General features: G+C 56.7%; 1 protein-coding gene across 2 annotated transcripts in view; it reads left to right on the plus strand.

Moving 5' to 3' along the window:
- The first annotated feature begins 1,934 nt into the window (after positions 1-1,934).
- The window catches only part of SELENOI (selenoprotein I), a 28,981-nt gene continuing 10,815 nt past the window's right edge, over positions 1,935-20,100 (plus strand). For both annotated transcript variants that reach the window (XM_065835207.2, XM_065835208.2), the window contains exons 1-3: positions 1,935-2,020; positions 18,997-19,065; positions 19,333-19,441. In XM_065835207.2, the coding sequence (XP_065691279.1) occupies positions 1,973-2,020; positions 18,997-19,065; positions 19,333-19,441 (226 nt within the window). In that variant the 5' untranslated portion in view covers positions 1,935-1,972. The remainder of the gene's footprint in view (positions 2,021-18,996; positions 19,066-19,332; positions 19,442-20,100) is intronic.

Here is a 20,100-nt window from a genome sequence, read left to right on the forward strand (position 1 = left end):
TCAGCAGCCACATTGGTATAATACACCCGTTGCAGCCCTCAGCTCTCCTTGGCCACACCGACGGTGGGAAAGGTCCCAGGGAGCAGCAGAGCCTGCGGGGTGTCCCACAGGTACAAAGAGAGGAGAAGCTGGGACATGGAGCCCATGGGATGCCGCTCCAGTTTTTATGAGGGCTTTGAAATATAGAAACATCCAGGATTTCAAACACGCAGCCAGGAAAATACTTGTTTTAAAAACCAACTAACCAGCCCACCGACCAACCAACCAACCAACCAACCAACCAACCAGCCAGCCAACCAGTCGACCAACCAACCAGCTAGCCGACTAACCAACCAATCAACCAACCAACCAACCAACCAACCAACCAACCAACCAACCAACCAACCAACCAACTAGCCGACTAACCAACCAATCAACCAACCAACCAACCAACCAACCAACCAACCAACCAACCAACCAACCAACCAACTAGCCGACTAACCAACCAATCAACCAACCAACCAACCAACCAACCAATCAACCAACCAACCAGCCAGCCAACCAACCAACCAGCCAACCAACCAACCAACCAACCAACCAACCAACCAACCAACCAACCAACCAGCCAGCCAACCAACCAGCCAGCCAGCCAACCAACCAACCAACCAACCAACCAACTAACCAAGCCAGGGATTTCAAAATTAGGAAAAAGCCTCAAATCCTGGCACATTGCCCACCTATTTCTTCCCTTTCAGGTTAATCTGATGTCTTCTACTCTCATTTTTCTGAGGACAGAAGGTTTGGGTGAAGAAGAGAAGGAGGATCAGGTGCGGCGCTGGCTCTCCCCCAGACCTCTCTGGTTTCGTGCCACCAGCCCTGGGCACTGGGTGCCACCATGTGCCGGGGACATCGATACTCACAGGTCGAGTGGATGAGGGCATCTCTCCTTTTCCTTCTGGTGCAGCACAAAGTAGGGAACAGGGTACAGAGTCCCACTCTTGTCCCGGTAAAACTCACGGTGCTGCTGGGCCAGCTGCAGATAAAGACAAACGTCCAGATGCACACACCTGAACACGCAAATGCCCAGGAACATGTATGTGCACACACAGGTATATGTACACATATGTGCATACACATATGCACAGGTGTATGTGTGCACACACACCTAACAGAATGAGGAATCACAGAATAGTTTGGGTGGGAAGGGACTGTTAAATCTCACTCAGTGTCCCCCCTGCCATGAGCAGGGACATCTTCACCAGCTCAGGTTGCTCAGAGCCCCATCCACCCTGGCCTGGGATGTCTCCAGGGATGGTTCAGTCACCACCTCTCTGCCCAACCTGGGCCAGGCTCTCACCACCCTCGGCACAAACAATTTCTGCATCATGTCCGGCCTGAATCTCGCCTATTTTAGTTTAAAAGCATCGTTGTTGTTGGCTCATGTCCAATATCTCACCCAGCACCCCAAGTCCTTCTCCTGGGGTTGCTCCCCATCCTCCATCCACCCTGGACCAACACCGGGGTTGCCCCGACCCAGGTGCAGGACCTTGCACTTGGCCTTGTTGAACCTCATGATGTCCACATGGCCCCACTGCTGCAGCTTGTCCAGGTCCCTCTGGGTGGATCCCGTCCCTCAGGTGTGTCCTCTGCACCACTCAGCTTGGTGGCACCCGCAACGTTGCTGAGGGTGCTCTCGATTACACCGTTTGTGCTACTGGTGGAGATGTTGAACAGTGCTGGCCGCAGCACTGACCCCCGAGGGTCCCCGCTTGTCACCCGTGACCACCGCGCCCGTTGCCCTCCCGCCCCGCAGGGGGCGCCCTCCCGCTGCCGGCCGCTCGCCTCTCCCTGGCGGTGCGGTGGGCGGGGCGCGGTGACGTCACGGCCACGCCGGGTGGGCCGATGCGGCGGCGGGAGGCGGTTCCGGCGGGGCCTCGGGCGGCGGCAGCGGCAGCGGCAGCGGCAGCAGCGGCACCACCGGCACCGGGCGACCATGGAGTACGTGACCGCCGAGCAGCTGGCCGGCTTCAGCAAGTACAAGGTACCGGTGCGCCGGGCGGCTCGGGGGACTGCCGGGGGCCGAGCCGTGCGGCCCGGAGCTCGGGGGGCGCCGCGGGGCCTGGCGCCGTGCGGAGGGGTCTGAGAGACCCCGGGGCCGGGGCGCTCAGGGGCCGCCGTTTGACAGGAGCTACACGGGGGAAGGCGGAGCTGCAGTGAGGCCGGAGCCGGGGGAGGCTGGGGGGGAAGACACGCTGGAGCCCTGTGCCGGAGCGAGGAGGCTGCTGGAGGCCCTGTCCCCATGGAGGGGCAGCCGTGGGGCCGGTGCCGTGGGGCCGGTTCCGTGAGGCCCGGGGCCGGGGAGGGGTTGCCGTGTGGGGAGGGGTGGTTGTATGAAGAGTGGGACCCCCCCGTGCCCTCCTCACCCCACGCGTGGTTCCCTGGGTGGGCTGGTTCAACGCAGTGTCATCAAATGATTTTTCCCTCTTCCCCCCTCGTTCCTCCCCCAGCTGTTTCCCGGTGGGGGTGCTGGGTGAGGACCAGTGAAGGTGTGACCGTGTGAGATGTGGGACCCCCCCTCCTCACAGGAGGGAAGGGGGGACCGCTGTGTGCCCCGCAGCAAGTCAGGGGGTGTCCTCCTGCAAACTGGGCACCCCAGCAGGGACAGGGACGCTGCGTGTGATGCTGTGGGGCGCAACATCCAGCGTGACACGGTGTGAGCGTGTCCGTGTGCCAGGTGGGCACCCCTAGGCTGTTCCCCCCAGCTGTGGGGTCCAGCATGGGGACAGCAGAGCGAGGGGCAGTGGCAGCGTCATCGCCTGCCAGCTGTGCACCCCCAGCCATGCTCCTGGGGCGGGGACGCACCTTCATACCCTACATTGTTACTGACGGGGCTGGGATCGCGTTCACCGCGTGTTCACCCCCTGGGCTGTCCCTGTGAGTGGGGGATGTTGCTGGGTGCCATGTGTCACCCCACCCCTTCCTGGGCTGGTAGCAATGTGGTCAAGAGAGGTGACCGTGGCTTGTCACCACAGGCAGCGAGGACAGTGCCTTCCTGGCCCGTGCTGTGGCTGCTGCTGCTGTGAAGGGGCCGTGGAGGAGGGAGCTCTGGGTGCGTGCAGGTCCGTGTTGTGGAGGGATCACAGTCAGCCCAGAGGTGCCCTCACATTTAGCTCAGGACCGCGTTGCTCCTGCCCCGTGTCCGCTCTGCACACAGTCAGACATGCAGAAACGTGCCAGACCCCGTCCCTGTCTCCTGCACGTGTGCCAGTTTGTGTCTCATTCAAAGCCCTGGAAACCTTTGGAGGAAGCTGCTGTAAGTGCCAGCGGGCTCTACCGCCACAGTTTAAAACCCTAGGGGATGATTTTGGGCCCAAGTGTGTGGCATCCTTAACACCGGATTGTGTGTTTATGTGGAGGGCAGGGTGTTTGCCATGTTTTTCCTTCTCCCACACCAGCAGTGAAGTTAAAAGGTTTTCACTTCACAGTATTTGCTTTGCTCTTGTTCTAGGATCCGTCACATGGGGCCACGCTGCAGATAACCATCCAGGGTGGCTTGCGGGGTGTCATTTAAGCGCACAGGACATTTGGGACAAGTCTGATGCGTTCAGGGAGCGCAGCAGGTGACGTGCTGTCTTGTAGGGCTGCGTGAGGCTGTCTGCGCGGCCCTGGTCTCCTCCTGGTGCAGTCTGTGTGGGCAGGGATGGCTCACGCTCTCCTTTTGCACGCTCAGAGCTGATGAGGTGGAGATAAATGCACTTGGCAGAGCGAGTCCAACCAATGTGACAGGTCGCGTGAGTTTCCCTGTGGAAGGCGGATTGTAATGCAGTGGAAGGTAGCGGTTTTGTGTGGGTGCCGGACAAAGGTAAGCAGAACGCGCTCAGCTTTGAGCCACACCTCCCCAAGTGACTAATTTTGCTCCTGCAAAGACAATGCTTTTGCTTGAAGAGGGAGCCTGTCACACGTTGAGCCTGTTTCCAGTAGCGCCTGGAGGGATTTGTGGCGTTCTGCCTTCCCTCTGGGTACCTGTGCGCTGAGGACAGGCTCTCCGCCTCTGCAGGTGGTGCTGGCAGTTGAACTTGGGAAGCTCCAGACGATTGGAGCAACCTTCTCATTTGTGTAGCAAGCACCAAAGACCTGCTCCCAGGTCATGGTCTCTCTGAGGATGCCCCTGATGGAAATGCTGTCGCAGTTGAACCTGTGAACAGGACCCCAAGTGCAGCCCGGGGTGAGGAGGAGAGTCCCATCTAGCACATAAAGCACGGCATGGGCAGCGCCAGCCGCTTACTGGCACCAGTTGCACACTGGTGTTGTGCTTCCTGGCCTTGGTTTCGGGAGGTGTACGGCTGAGATGTGGCAGCAGGTCTTGGATGGAGGAATCACTGCCAGCTTGGCACATCTGAACCAACACAGGCCAATAAAGCCGCCTGTGCCCCGGGGGCAGGAGTTCCAAGGCACTGCGGTTTTCCTGCGTCAATAGGGACTTTGATAAGGGAGGGCAGGTTCACGCTTAGCGCTCAAAGAGCATCATTTCTGGTGTGTTTGAGTGCTGGTCGCCAGCAGCTGTGCTGAGAGCAGCAATCGGTGCTGACACATGGGGCGGTGGCCCCCCAGTCACTCTCTCTGCAGGGCTCCCTTCCTACAGGTCTTGTTCACTTGGGGAGCTTTGGTTTTGTTGCTGTTTCAACCGTGAGAAAGCGGCTGATTCAGGCACAAATCTCTGATACCAGGTCACAAATTCCAGCATCACTTTAGGCATTGGGGCTTGTCGTGCTCTGCCCTTCCCTTGATGTGCAACTCCAGATTTGTCACAAATCTGTTGGTGAAAAGCTGCTTGACCTTCTGGGTGTGCAACCGACTATTCTTGCCCAGAAAACTTCTGCAACGGCGTAAACTGTTGTCCCAAATGGGCAGAGCAAGGAAGGAACGGTGTGGAGTGTGTGTGGATGGCAATGGGAAATAACAGAAGAGTGATTTAGCTGTTGCTGAGCTGCTTTCTCTGCCTCGTCCCCAAAGCAGGGCTGCATTTAACCTTCGTGGAAGGGGTCGGTGTGTGGCAGCAGCACAGCAGGTCACCTCAGAAGGTGGCTCATGTTGAATATGTACCCAAAGCCAGCGTAGCTGGAAAGCTGCTATGACGAGCGACTGCTCCGAGGTGGGACCATCCGCAAAGGTGATGAGTGGTGAGAACCAAACCCTCTGCGGGAAGACTCCACTGGTTCCTGCTGCAAATGACTCTGCCGCAGCCTTTGAGCTGTGCCCAGCAGGAGCTCTCCAGCCCGCACACGGTAGATTTGGAGAAGAACAAGCAGATTCAGGGAGATACGGAAGAGGCAACATGTGTCTAAGGGAAGGAATGTGTCCCTGCTCTCAGAGAGGAGCTGGTGTCCCTGGAGATGATGGAGTAGGAGAGCTCCATGCAAGACGATCCACAGCGTTCTCCAGCCCAGACTGGTTTTCTCCTCCCGTTGCTGCCAGGAGCACAGATGGGAAGCAGCAAGTCAGGAGTCCAGATGGTTTTAGCTTTGCAACGCGCACATTTCTCCTGGCTGGAGGAGAAGGAGGTGTGGGCTCCTTCTGGCAGACGCTGGCTTGGTGCCACGGGTGGCGCGACCTCGGGGGAACTGTCCTTTATCCGCTCGGGAAGGGACACCCAAGAGCTCCTCTGACTCAGGAACCTGTGCAGCAAAAAGCGCCGCGTTATCAGAGAGGTTTTATTTGTAGCTCTAACGCTTCTTCAGTAGGAGACGGGGGTTTGGGTGGAGGTCTTGATATCAGAAATAAATCTCTTGTTTTGAGGCTGTAAAGCAGGATGCGTGTGTCGACCTTCTGAAGAAAAGCAAACCAGGCGCTTTGCTGGTGGCGAGTGTTGAATGTCCTCTGCCAAAACCAGGCGCTGTGTGAGTGTTGAGCATGGAATGGCCCTCTGCCAGGAAGGACGCAGCCAGGCCCTGCTGTTAGAGAGTGAAAACCTTGCAGTTGGGTGCCAGAGGTCATGATCTGCTTCTTAAAAACCTGTCTGCAAATTGCTTTCCGGCAGGCTTCGGGGCACCCGCCTGTAAGTTATGGGGGGGAATGAGACCATCTGGAACATTCCCAGGGGCTTCTGCTCCTACTTTGCTTTCTCTAGGAGACAGACCTCCCCCTTTCTTCCCTCCCAGCTGCCTCCGAGTGGGGTTTTCACAGAGCAACCCAAACGTCTCGCACTTGTGCAATTGTCTCTGCCTTTCCCAAGCGCGGTGCCCGGAGCTGGATGCAGCCTCACCAGCGGAGAAGGGGAGGACGGCTCTGTGCGTTGCACCCAGCACTGGTGTTACCTCTGCTCGTGCGTCTCGACGGGCTGCACGTCGCTTCCCGCGGCGCCGTGACTCTCGTGGCTCGTTTTGGTGGGTTGGGGAGGCTGCGCCGGCAGCTGCCGTGGCGCCAAGAGCAGCTGCGGGAGGTGAGACCGCAGCCATGGAGGGCAGGACGCTGCAGCTTCGCATGTGCTCTTCGTTACAGGCAGTTTCCACGGTTTGTCACTGTCTTTTTGTGTTCCATTTGCGTGCCCTGTGTTTTCCATCGCTTCTCCTTGCCCGCCGTTGTGTGAGCTGCTTGTGCTGCTGCTTTCTCCAGCTCTCTGTGGGGTCCTGCGCCATCCTGGTGTCTGTTGGGATGGAGCTGCTGGTGAATGTTCCTGGGGCATGTCTGGCAGCTGGATGAGCGGTCGCTGCGTGGCTCTTTCATCCAGCTCACGGAGAAGCAGGGAAGGTACTCAAGTGCTGTGTGTTGTGTTTGGGGCCCTGGCCCGGAGTATAAGCATCTCTGCTCGTGTGTGTTCCTCGCCGTGTGGATGTGCAGGTACAATGTTGTGATGCCGTCTGAACTTGTGTCACCCTCAGGAGTACCAGTTTGGGGGAAATGCCGGCGAAGGAGGGCACGGGAGCGCTGCCTCTCATGTGTGGCACGGCAGGGACGCCAGAGGGGAGGCAAAAACTCATGTCACGTTTGGATACAAAGGTGGGCCAGGCTGGTGTCTCACCCCAGAGGCTTGGGGAGCCGGTGTGGGCTCAGTAGGAGGGAGGTGAATTGGGGCTTGGGAAGTGCCTTTTATAGCAAAACCACTGCACCCCAAACCTTCCCAGTTCCGTGTCCTCACTCCTGAACCAGAGCTGGTGATGGCAGCTGGTGGGAGGCAGTGGCACAGGGCCGGCTGGCGGCAGCCTGCTCACCAATGGCTCTTGCGAAGATGTTCTTTGTCTTTTTACCTGTGTGGGCAGTAAAATAAAGTCCTGTCAGTGTCTGCTGCCACACGGCTGCTGGGCTGAGGCCCGGGAGCAGCCGGCAGCGCTCAGCCGCTACACAAAGCGTCCAGACTCGCTGCTCGTCCCGCGCTCTCTCTGCAGCGACCCGCGCTTTGCTGTGCATTCAGCCGTCGATCTGCTGCGAGCTGGCTCTGTTCTCCCAGCACGGAGGAGCTTGGCAGGTCCCGGCATCGCGGTTCTGCTGAGACACGTGGCGCAGAGCTACCCGGAGCCCCTGTCACACCGGGGGTGGCATCCCCTGCCTCGGGAAATGAGGGAGCTTCTCCAACTGCACGCTCCTGCAGGTGGAGAAGGCACCTGGTACCGAGCATGGATGTGTGGCTGGGAGCAAGAAACCCTGTGGTGGGTTCATCCATAGCGGAGATTTTTGCACCAGGAGGTGCTGGTCCATTATGCCAATAACAAAGGTATTTGGGTTCTGTAAGGTGCCATTTAAAATGCTGTTTATTAGAGCTAACGCTATGAGGAGAGAATAGTATAGATAATATTGCATCTCTTTTAGATGGCAGGAATAGCAAGTGGTGTCATGTCAGATGGGGCGTCAGTCCATGTACAGCCCCTGTCTGTAGAAGGTATTTCCCTCTTTTTAGTCATTCAAGCTATTGTAGGATTTTCTTGCAGGAAAACAATTCTATTTGTCATTTCTGGTGTCAGAGGGAAAGGATGTTCTTAAGGGCTTCTTGCTGCACTTCTCTTTTCCCAAGTAACAAACAATAGGATGAGGGGAAACGACCTCAGGTTGCACCAGGGGAGGTTGAGGTTGGATGTGGGGAACAATTTCTTCCCCAAGGGGCTGTGGGGCATTGGAACAGGCTGCCCAGGGCAGTGCTGGAGTCACCATCCCTGGAGGGGTTATCATAGAATGACAGAATGTCCTGGGCTGGAAGGACCCACCAGGATCATGGAGTCCAACTCCTGTCCCTGCACAGGACACCCCACAGCTCACGCCGTGTATCTGAGGGTTGAACAGACCTGAGGTGAGGTTCTCGGGGACGTGGGCTGGAGGTGGCCGTGGCAGCGTGAGGTGAAGGGTTGCACTCGATCTCAGGGGTCGCTGACTCCTCGACGTACAGCGATCTCCTGGTCAGGGTCACTGCAGCCGCTGGGTTTGCAGGAACACTGGGCCAGGTCCTCCCGCAGCGTCAGGCGAGACCGTAGCTGGGGAGAGCCGGTGTGCGCAATGCCCCGAAGGGCTGGGCATCAAGCCTGAAGGATTCCTTCTGTTTTGTGCCAAGTCCTCTCCTCCCAGATGCTCTTCTCCCTTCCCTGCATCCTTGTCCTTGATCTCTGGGCTGTCAGCAGCCCAAGCCAGCACCAGCACCGAACCTGCCAGGCGCCACGGCTCCACGAGTCAGGCGTGTATCACGCTTTACCTGTTGATTGAACAGGCTTTCGAGGTCCCTTAAACCGGTCCCACGTGCTGTCCTCTCTACCCTGAAGAAGAGCTTGCTGTTCCCTTCCACCAGCCTCAAAGTCCTCTTGCCTCCAGGCTTGAGGCAGCACGGAGAGCAGCGTGCAGCTGCTGCGCTGCGGGAAGCAGATGGCTCCAAGCTGCCCTGGCAGGATTTTATAGCCTGCTTGGGAAATACGAGCCCTAAAGAGATCTCTGCAGGGTTTGCTTTGCCGAGCAGAGACATAAAGTGGCGGTTCAGACCGGTGGAACAACAACAAAACCGGGAGAACAGCAGAAAGGGAAGGCTTTGGGATGCCAGCGATGTGATGGGAGGCTTGAGGCCACGGTGATTCAAAGGCCAGTCTTGTCCCCAGACTGACAGCTTGTCTTCTGCAGAGTCCTGAGCAGGTAGGGTGTGAAGGAGGAGAAGCTGTTGAGCCCTGTTCCTGAATCACTTAACTCCTTCCCCAAGGACTCTTTAAATTGCTCTGAGCCTTTCAACAGCCCCAGCTTCCCAAGGTGCCGCTCGGCCGCGCTGTGTTGCAGAGGATGCTCTGAGGAACTCCACAAGTCCTCCTGGACTTCGTGACACTTAACGTGAGCAGCTGCAAAAGTCAGAGGTGTTTTTCTTCTTTCTTCTCCCACTCTGCAGTGAAATTCAGGGGTTTGAACATCTGCCCAGCTTAGTGTGTCCCTTGCAAAAGCTGCCATGGTTGGAGGAGACAGCAGCAGCGCTTATAGTGAACTAGAAACAACCTGACTCATGAGCTTTGGCTGAACTTGTGTGTGTGCTAAGCAATGAGACGAGGGTAAGGGATTTATCTTGCTTTCCAGAGACACTTCTGATGTGGGTTGTGAGGTTTTGATGAGTGATGAGCTAATCCCACTCCCAGGACCTAATCTGTGTGCGTTTACATCTCATCATCTCCAGCAATCCTGAAATAGCTGCTGGATCTCGGGGTGCTGTTTGCTGCTGCCACAGGTCTGGTTTCTGAGCAGTCACCTTTGCTCTACGGGGAATCAAAGACACTGAACCTTGTTTCAGTGGGGGATTCCCAGACTCTCTGTTTTTAGGCACCCAGTGGTGGTGATGAAGCCTTTTGTGGTCGGGAACCTGCTGCTGCTCCACTCCGCGGTGGGTCCTGCAGGGTTTCCGGGGAGGAACCTCAAACCTCTGTGGGTTTTGGTGTGAGAAGGAGACTCTCATGTGGACTTGGGTGCAGCGGCACAGCTGTTGGGCCGGGGCTGCTCTTCTCCAGGTGCTTTTTTGATGCTCATGGGGTGATGCTTGTGCTGCTGCAAACCCCCTGTCTGCCCCTTCCTTCCTGGGAGCGGAGCTGTTTGGCTCCACACTCTGTTTCTCTGGGTTATTTTTGCAGTCCTTACCCTTCAGGGTGTGAATTGGGCAGCTTGTGCGTGTGATGAGCGGGTTCCTTGTCCTGTCCCACAGCGGGAACCCTCCCAGCTCTTCTCTTGCCGTGCAGGTGAGGGACACAAGATCCTTCCGCATCCTCGGCCCCACCTGAAGCAGAAGGTTCCTGTCCCATCAGCTGAACCCAGGTGCCTTTCTCGTGGGTGTGAGTGCAATGGAGCGCTGGGGAGGCAGAGCTGCTCAGCAGCCTTTGGCTCTCCAGATTCCCTTTGGAAAGGAAAAAGTCTGTTATTTACTCTACGTTTTTGCTTTGGATGTCTGGTAGATCTTTACACACACCTTCCTCTTTGGAGCCTGCTGTTCTGGTTGTATAGCTGTCCCACACCTTCTGTAGAGCGCTCCGTCTCCATTGGCACTGTTGGCACGGAGCTGGTGCCCAAACGAATGAGCGCAGGGCTGTGGAAAGGAAGGAGCAGTTGAGGTGAGTGACACTGATAAGCGTGTGGGTGTATTTGGATGTTTGGGCCCTTACCACGAGCTGGGGGAGCCGGGTTGTGGCTCTGCCTCCAGCGCTCGCCCGGTGTCACGAGGTGTGCGAGGCAGTCGCTTAAAAATACCTCAGGCTGCTTGTCAGTCCGTCTTGGGTCTCTTTAATTGCTCTGAGAGTGTACTGCCATGTCTATTGGTGCGTGTTGAGTCTTGGCTACAATGAACTTCATCATAAAAGTCACTCTTTACTAATTAGCAGCAAGTGTTTGGCTGTTGGGACTGTTTGGAAGAGAAGTTGAGCGCGTTGTGGAAATTGAAGTATCACTTTCCATAGCTGGCTCGGGAAATGGCCACGTTATCAGGGCTCGTAGAATTGACCTGGCGTGCTGTGCTTCGAGTCTTGCACAATTTGGGGTGTCAGGGCTTGCAAAGCAATGCAGCTTTCTTTCTGTTAATTGCGAGTTTCCTCTTTGTGGATGAGGCAGGATGAGGGTTATGGGCCATAGAGGGTTATGTGCTTTGGAAAACAACTGTTTTGTTTGTGCCTGTCACATAGGTTCTCTTGAAACTTGGGTCGTCTTCCCCCTCCCTCCCAGCAGCGCCTTGTTTATCTGGGATCAGCTCCCAATGTGCGTGGGCTTGTGTTTTCCTTTGATACGTATACTTAGAAGTTCAAGTGGATTTATTTTTTCCTAGGGATTGCAACGAATTCTCTTCTCTTGCGCTGGCTCCTGTGTTCCCCTGGTTGGCATCAAACCCAGCTCTGTGCTGGACTCGACCCAGTTCTGCCGTGGTCACGGCCTCTGGAGGGGAGAGCGGGGCTGTGGTCCTGTGAGCGTCTGCAGCTCCCTGAGGGCTCGCAGCACCTGGAGAGGATAAATCACCAGCAGAAGGAGTTTTGGGGTGGTCTTTTGGCCCTTGGGGGGCACAGGGTGGGTGCTGAAGTGTGCCCATGGGTGGCGAGTGGCTCCTGCCCCCTCGCCCTGCTCCCTTCTGTTCTCCTCGGGCACCAGGAGCAGGATCACAAAACCAGCCTGACCCCCCGTCAGGTACTCCAGCCCTTTGTTTTGCAGTCCAAACCAGCAGGAAGGTCTTTCAGCTGACACAGTGTTATTGTAACGGGTTTCCTGCTTGTGCATTTTGGCTCCTGCCTCTTCTTCCTCCCCAGAGTGGTTGCTCTGATCCCTCGCTTCCCACTCCACAGCTCACCACTGCTCCTCTAACTGCATCCCAGCCTCGGCTCCCTGAAGGTTCATCTTTCCCACTCCCGTACTCACCATCTGTGTGTCCGTTCCGCAGCTGATCGCCTCGGACTGTAGCAGAAGCGGTGGTGACCCATATTCATGGCTATTTAATGCTCTCAGAGACAGAGCTCCTGGATGCAGCCAGAGCTGGCACGCTGCTTGCTGGAGCCTGCCATCAACATCAAGTGTTGCTCCACATTGCGTATCCACAGGGAAATGATTTTTCAGGCTGGACATGATGCAGAAATTGTTTGTGCTGAGGGTGGTGAGAGCCTGGCCCAGGTTGGGCAGAGAGGTGGTGGATGAACCATCCCTGGAGACATCCCAGGCCAGGCTGGACGGGGCTCTGAGCAACCTGAGCTGCTGAAGATGTCCCTGCTCATGGCAGGGGGAACTGGGGAGCTGGGAAGGTCCCTTCCTTCCCACCCAAACTATTCAGTTATTCTTTTATGGGCTGCTGTGCTGCAGAGCAGATCTGGCCCATGGAGGGGCTGGGGCTGGGTCAGGCTGTTTGCAAACGTGCTGCGTGTCCGCTCTGCCCGGGCTGTTTGCTGATGTTTTGCATCCAAGCATCCTTGTTTTATCCCTCTGTGCTACCTCAGCTCTGAGGTCAAGCTGTTGTCCCCGTGAGCATTGCTCTCCCTGTAGCCAAGTCCTCCTCCTGGAGCGGGGCCGTTTCTGCACGCTCCTCAGTCACCACGTCTGTGGTCCCACACAGCTCCTGTGCCCCCCAAACTGTGGGGAACAATTTCTTCCCCAGAGGGCTGTGGGGCATTGGAACAGGCTGCCCAGGGCAGTGCTGGAGTCACCATCCCTGGAGGGCTGGACAGACGGACAGGAGGTTCTCAGGACATGGGGCAGGGACAGGGCTGGGGGAATGGTTGCTCGATGATCTTAAAAGTCTTTTCCAGCCAAAATGATTCTATGATTAGAAGGAAGAGCGAGCCTCTGCCCACACTCATCACCATGGGCTTTACTGGAGGGGTGACCCGATGTCTGTGTTTGCAGAAGACAGGAATGATCCCCCAAGCTGGTGGCAGCGAGAGCCGAGGGTCTGAACCCGCGAGAGCATCGGTGGGTAGAAATCTGGTTTTCAATTGAATTTGCACGCCCTGTGGGGCCCGGGGAGCAGGAAGGAGCCTTGTGCTCGGCGCAGTGTCCGCTCTTGGAGGAGCGGGCTCTGACCTTGCCAGGTCCCCTGCGTGCCGCGTGTTGAAGCGTTTGTAATTGCTAAATGTCTAAAAGCCGCATGGGGGAGAGCAGGAGCAGGCGGAAGCCTGACCCCGCGGCTCCTGCGGGTTTGCCGCTGCCAACGCGCTCCCTTCTTGTGCCAGCCGAGAAACGACCTTAGAGAAGACAAACACGCCCGGAGTTAATAAGTACCATTAATGCCCGATGTGGCTTCTGCACTGGCAGATCGTGGGCATAGGGCAAGCGTGACTTGTTTGCATTGGCACGGCTCCGCTCAGCTACGTGGACGGGGGTTTGTTGAGTTCGCTGCCTCCTGGCTTATCTGGAGCCTGCTGGGAGAAGGTTCTTAGCCTTGTGCCCTCGCCGTGCTTAAGGAGATTTATAGGAAACAGCCGTAAGGATGTGGCGGAGCTGCTGTGCCGAGCTCCCTCTGCTCCCGCTGCCGGTGCAGGCGGTGAGAGACGGGGCTCACGGAGCTCGCCGGGGTGCCCACGAGCAATATAGGGCATCCAAAGGCATCATTGGCTGCTGTCCCCAGCTGTGCCGCCACCTCTGTCCTCCCCAGCCCACCCCGGATCCGTTCAGGTGTGACACCGGGTGACAATGTTTGATCTACCGCTGGCTCCTGGTGACCGGATTACATAAAAGCGACATTGTTTTTCTGGACAGGACGGCTGTTGGTAGAATCTGGGCTGTAAATCTGTATTGCTTTTCCTCCTTGGACACATAATTGGATCTTCCGGAGATGTCCTGGTTGCGTGATTAATGTTGTTTTTAAGCTGTATGAGCCATTCGCTCTGTTCTTTTCTTAAGAAGTTTAAAACCAAATCCCAAGGGGCTGGGCTGGGCTGGGCTGGCTCTTGCCTGCGATTGTAAGGAGAAGCGACGTCCACGTGCACGGTGCTGTTTTAGAGCAGGGTCCTTACAAACGCCTGTCTGCTTTGAGAAGCAGCTTCTGGGGCGTACAAAACTCCTCCTGTGCATTAGCACTTTTTGTTTGACCTGATCTCCCTGGAAATGAGGGAGAAATCAGGACTCCTAGCTGGTGCTATTCATGGACTGTGATAGAAAGATGACTTGGAGAAGGATAATAGTCACATATGTGAGTCACTAGACCAGTGCATAGGGATCCAAGTGGAAAAGGTGATGCTAATTTGCAGCGAGGATGAGGTGGGTGAATTGTGGAGGTGGTGCTGTGTCTGGTGAGTTGAACACCACGGGGTTTGTGGCCTCAGGAGAGTTTCCTCAGAGCAACAGCAGCGAGTTTGGGGGGTATGAGCCCCAAGCCCCAAGCCTGGTACTCCTGGGGACAGTTGGGCTCTTTCCTTGGCTTTACCCCGACACATTAGTGTGTGTGAATAGGCAGATCACACAATCATTTTGGTTGGAAAAGACCCTCAAGCTCATTGAATCCAACCATTAACCCTGTCCCTACCTCATGTCCGTCTGTCCAACCCTCCAGGGATGGTGACTCCAGCACTGCCCTGGGCAGCCTGTTCCAATGCCCCACAGCCCTTTGGGGAAGAAATTGTTCCCAAATGCAACCTCAGCCTCCCCTGGCACAACTTGAGGCCGTTTCTTTGTGTCCCTGTCTCCCCTCAGCTCCAGTTCTCCAGCTGAGCCCCCGGCTGCTCCCATCACACGTTGCTGCAGGAGGTGCCCGGCAGGTCGCTGGTGTTCTGGAGGTGGCCTTGTCCTGGCTGCCGGGAGCGCTGTCCCTTAGGGTGACACCAGCCCAGCCCCGGCTTGGTCCCATTGCTCTGTTGGTGTCCCCTGAGCGGGCAGAGCACCCACCCACCTCCCTCCCTCCAGGACACGGGCTGAGACCAGGGTGGCTGTATCAGCAAAGCTCTGCAAAACAGCTGCTTTCCCCCCCTGAGCAACGTCTCGTTCCCAGCTCTTTGAGTTCTGCAAACAAGGTGGAACATGCGTGGCCATGGGGAAAAGCTGCTTTTTGTCTATTATCCCCAAACGCTGGGGAGAGGGGAAAGCTTCCCGGGATGTGGGCCTGGGGAAGCTTCCCCGAGGTACCTCCGAACACGAGCATAGAGACTCCAGAGCAATTCCCCTGCCTTGCTGCGAACGCCACGTCTGTTTGCTTGATCCGGCTGTTTTGGGGATAATGAGATTTAATCAGCCTCCAACTCTCCTCCTTGCCTAACCAGTGGTTTAAATCCTATTATCTTGTAAAGCGTTTGGAATTCTGTCCTCCAAAACTGCTTTAAGCTGGGATGGAAATTCCTCGAGGCTTAAACCTCGCCTCGGTGCGGCATCGAGCTGCAGGTTTTGTTACCACTTGCTCTGCAGCTCCTACGGGCTTGGTGGCGTGGGGACGGGAGCCGCAGCGAGACGGACCCATCCGTCACGGGGAGGGGCGGCTGGAGGTACAGAAATGTTTGCCAGGGATGGGATTCACGGGGGAACAAATGCTGTGAGATCTTAACCTGTGTGTCAGAGCCCCGTGAGAACCGCTGGTCCTTCTTTGCGCTGGCAGCTGTCTTGTGGGGTGGTGCTTTGCCCTTTCCCCGTGCTATTTAACATCTTCATCAGTGACGCAGTGGGATCGAGTGCATCCTCAGCAAATATGCAGGTGCCACCAAGGTGAGTGGTGCAGGGGACACACCTGAGGGACAGGATCCACCCAGAGGGACCTGGACAAGCTGGAGCAGTGGGGCCATGTGGACATCATGAGGTTCAACAAGGCCAAGTGCAAGGTCCTGCACCTGGGTCGGGGCAACCCCGGTATCGGTCCAGGCTGGGGGTGGAGAGATAGAGAGCAGCCCCAGGAGAAGGGCTTGGGGTGCTGGGGTGAGAGATTGGACATGAGCCACCAATGATAATGATTTTAAACTGAAGGAGGGAGATTGAGGCCGGACATGATGCAGAAATTGTTTGTGCTGAGGGTGGTGAGAGCCTGGCCCAGGTTGGGCAGAGAGGTGGTGGATGAACCATCCCTGGAGACATCCCAGGCCAGGGTGGATGGGGCTCTGAAAAACCTGATCTCATAGAATCATAGAATGTCCTGAGCTGAAAAGACCCACAGGATCATGGAGTCCAACTGCTGTCCCTGCACAGGACACCCCACAGGTCACCCCGTGTGTCAGAGGACCCTGTCCAGTCTCTTCTTGAACACTGTCAGGTTGGGCCGTGACCCCTCCCTGGGAGCCTGTTCAGTGTCCAGCACCTCTGGGTGCAGAACCTTTGCCTCATGTCCCACTGACCCTCCCTGGCACATCTTCTGCCGTTCCCCGGGCTCTGTCACTGTCACAGAGCAGAGCTCACCCTGCCCCTCCTGCTCCTGCTGAGGAACCTGCAGCCCATGGGCTCTGCCCTCAGTCTGCTCTGCTCCAGCTGAGCAAACCCAGGGACTGCAGCCGCTCCTCACACGGCTTCCCCTCCAAACCCTGCACCAACGTCGCAGCCTCCTCCGTACACTCTCCAGCAGCTTTATGTCCTTTTCCCCTGTGTCCCCAGCCCTGCACACAGTGAATGCTCCAGGTGAGGCCGCCCCAGCGCAGAGCAGAGCGGGACAATCCCCCCCTGCCCGGCTGCCGTGCTGTGCTGGGTGCACCAGGACACGGGGCCCTCTTGGCTCCAGGGACACTGGTGGCTCATGTTCAATCGGCCATCGACCAGAAACCCCAGATCCCTCTCTGCAGAGCTGCTTTCCGGCATCTCGTCCCCCTGTCTGTTTGTACAGCCGGGGTTGCCGTGTCCCAGGTGCAAAATCTGGCACTTTCTCTTGCTGAACTTCATGCAGTTGGCGATTGCCCAGTTCTCCAGTTTGTCTGGGTCCCTCTGCACAGCCTCTCTGCCCTCCAGAGTGTCAACAGCTGCCCCCATTTTTATGTCATCTGGGTGAAGGTGTCCCTGCTCGTGGCAGGGGGTCGGACTAGATGGGCTTTGAAGGTCACTTCCCACCCAAGCTGTTCTATGATTCTACTACTCCCGCCTCTTTCTTCCCAGATTTTGGAACGGGCAGGCTGTCCCCTTCGCTTCCAGGGTTTCCAGCCGAGGAGAGGAGCACGGGGAGAGGAACAAGTGGTGTGTGCAGAGATGGCGGCTCGCTCAAGGCCATGGGATGGGACACGCAGCTGCTCTCTGCTGATGGGTTTCCCTTACCAACCAACCCCCCTTATCTCGAGGGGCGCACAGTTGTGTCCGTGGCGGTGCGGGGTGCGTGGCTGTGATTTGCTCTCCATAGCGCTGCTCCCAGCCCTGCCCCTGGGGTTAGGCTGGCGTGGGACGCGGCGGACGCCGGTGCTGGGACTCAGTGGGTGCTGATCCAGCCCCGGGTTCATCGCCTGGGGGGTGGGTGCTGCCCTGCTTGGCACCGGGCGCATGAGCTGAGCAGTTCCGTAACCTATGAAGCTTTTCTTGGAATTGTTATCAACGTGTTACCTGGGGACAAGGACTTTAGCCGAGGTGATCTTTGCTAGGAAGGGCAGATAACAGTTCATGGTGCTCTTGAGAGCCAAAGGATGTCAAACTTTAACTTTCTATCTAGAAACTGTTTCATTATTTGGTCTTTGAGTTTTTTTCTTGTAATTTCTCCAACCTCTCCATGACCTGAAAGCCTTGGGGTGAGGGGTAAGAGCTCTTCTTCCCCACTTCCCAAGGGCAGCAGGTGCCTCTGCAGCAATCACAGCTCCTTAAGGAGAGGAGCCTTTCTGATGAGCCCTCCGACCCCGTCCTGCATGGGCACCCATGGGCCTCCTCGTGTTCACCACCAATCCTTCCCCTTTGGAAACGCAGGCTCCAGCTCACGGAGCGAGATGCTGATCCTTCACTAAGTCAGCGGGCAGCTGCTTCAAGCTGCTCTACTCTAGACTGAAGAATTAAAAAATGTCGTGGATCCTACGGGCAAACACTGAAATCCGTTGCCTGCTCTGCTCCGATCGCTTTGTTCCCTTGCTGGCCCCGATCTCTGTCCCCACAAACCAGCCCAGGTCACCTGGGGGCTGCACTGGGAAGCTGGGGCCTCTGTATTCTTAATGCCCAAAGACGCTCCGTGCCTGAAGCTGCGTTGGGATGTGTGGGATTTGGAGATACTTGGGGCTGCACGTTGGGGTGTGTGGTGTTTTGGAGCACCTCCAGGACAAGGGAGGTGGTTGAAGACCTTGCTCATAAATATCTGGTTTCTTTCTGGGACGAGAAAGTCTCTTCCCAGTGACTGGAGCTGGGTGAGTCAGTGATAGGTGCCATCTGAAGCCCACCAGCTCTTTGCAGGACCTCTGGGCTGCCTCACTGGTTGTGTCTGGGTCGCCCTGAGCTGCCAGCGCAGGAATGTGTCCCATGATGGTCCCGGGAGCACGGTGTCTGCCGCAGAACAGCCTCCCGTGGTGAGCACCCCACCAGAGGAGCTCCTCGCCATCCTGGAGCTCCTCTGGGTGCTGAGCTGAGAAGGTCCCTCACCCTGCTCATCTTATGGGGCAGGACTCTCCACGTTGCTTGAGCACCCCATCCCTGCTTGAGTCCTTGGTGGGTCAGTCCCATGGTGCTTGGGGCTGTCACTTCTCTGCTTGTGCAGAGTGCCACCAGGCCAGCGCTGCGGCCTTTCTGGGGCTCTGTGGGGAGCGCTGGCTGCAAAAGTGTGTCCTCAAGTCTCGCCCCACCTCCCAAGAACCGCTGCGCTGGACACGCTGCTCGTTCTTCTTGGGTTGCTGGAGCTCCTGGTGCTTTTTGGGTTGTTTAACACCGTCCCTGGTGAGACTCCATCCCTGAGCAGAGTGTGAGGGTGACGGAGCCTGGCCCAGGCTGCCCAGGGAGGTTGTGGAGTCTCCTTCTCTGCAGACATTCAAACCCGCCTGGACCCCTTCCTGTGGAACCTCAGCTGGGTGTTCCTGCTCCATGGGGGGATTGCACTGGATGAGCTTTCCAGGGCCCTTCAACCCCTGACACTCTGGGATTCTTGCAGCGCCAAGACTCAAGTAGCAGGGAAAGCTCAATATTGAGGATCTCTGGCTTTTTGCAAGCGTTGCTGGAGCCCTAACTGTTGCTTTTTGGTTTTTCCCGTTGTTTTCGCAGTACAGCGCCGTGGACAGCAACCCCCTGTCTCTGTACGTCATGCATCCCTTCTGGAACACGGTGGTGAAGGTGAGAGCTCTCCCCGCCCCGAGTGGGACAGCAGAACTCCCGGCACCACAAAACCTTCTCTCCAAACCCTTCAGCTGAAAAGCCCCGCTTGTCTGTGGTGCCACTAATGACAGAGGGTGCTGCCCGCCCCGAGCTCACCGCATCCCGGCCTAAAGCTTCCTGCCGCCCAGACGCCTCTAACCAGGGCTCTGCCACGGCTGGGACCAGCACGTGGCCCTTGTTACACGTTTTAACGAGTTCCTGTGTTCTTTTGCTGCTTTCCCATAGATCTTCCCTACCTGGCTGGCCCCAAATTTGATAACGTTTTCTGGCTTCCTGCTGCTTGTCTTCAACTTCTTCCTCATGGCATACTTCGACCCTGACTTTTATGCTTCTGGTAAGGCTGCCTCTGGTCTGTTTGGATGTGAAGCATCGGAGTGGTGACATCTGTCGCCTCCTCTGCTGTGACTTCTGGTGCTTATTGATAAGATTTTAGCCTGGGCCTTCCCAGAGGCAGGTGGCTGTGCCACAGGAGGGGCAGTTTAGAGGGGCCGAACTCGCTGGGCTTCACCATAAGGACTTGTCCAAACACGAGGGAGCAGGAAACGGCTGAAATCTTGAGTAGAAATCGGCTCTGCCTACAGAGCAGACGAGAACCCAGCGCCCTCGTTTTAAAATCAGGTGGGGTTATGTGGGAAACTCTGTTTCGCTGCAGTCAGCAGGTGGAGCCTTGTTCTTTGCGTCCCAGCTAACTGCCCTCTTGCAGACAACCCGCCAGCACCACCTTCGGACTAACAAAGGCAAAAATCCTCCTTTCGGTTTCACCATTCTGCATAAGGATGTGCACAGCTTTGAACTCTCTAACAGGACCCGTGTTCGTCTGCTCATGAATCCCAGGGTTCAGTTGTGTCCCCTTCCTCATGGGGGTGTCCCAAGCAAAACATTGATACAATATGAGAACAATCCATCACTTATCAATAACTTCCTCTCTATATTTTCCTCTTTCTGCCCCTGCCACGTTTAGTTCAGGTTGCTCAGAGTTCTAGTTCTTCTAAA

Source organism: Patagioenas fasciata, chromosome 3 (genome assembly GCF_037038585.1).
Source record: "Patagioenas fasciata isolate bPatFas1 chromosome 3, bPatFas1.hap1, whole genome shotgun sequence".
In the NCBI taxonomy this organism is placed as follows: Eukaryota; Metazoa; Chordata; class Aves; order Columbiformes; family Columbidae; genus Patagioenas; species Patagioenas fasciata.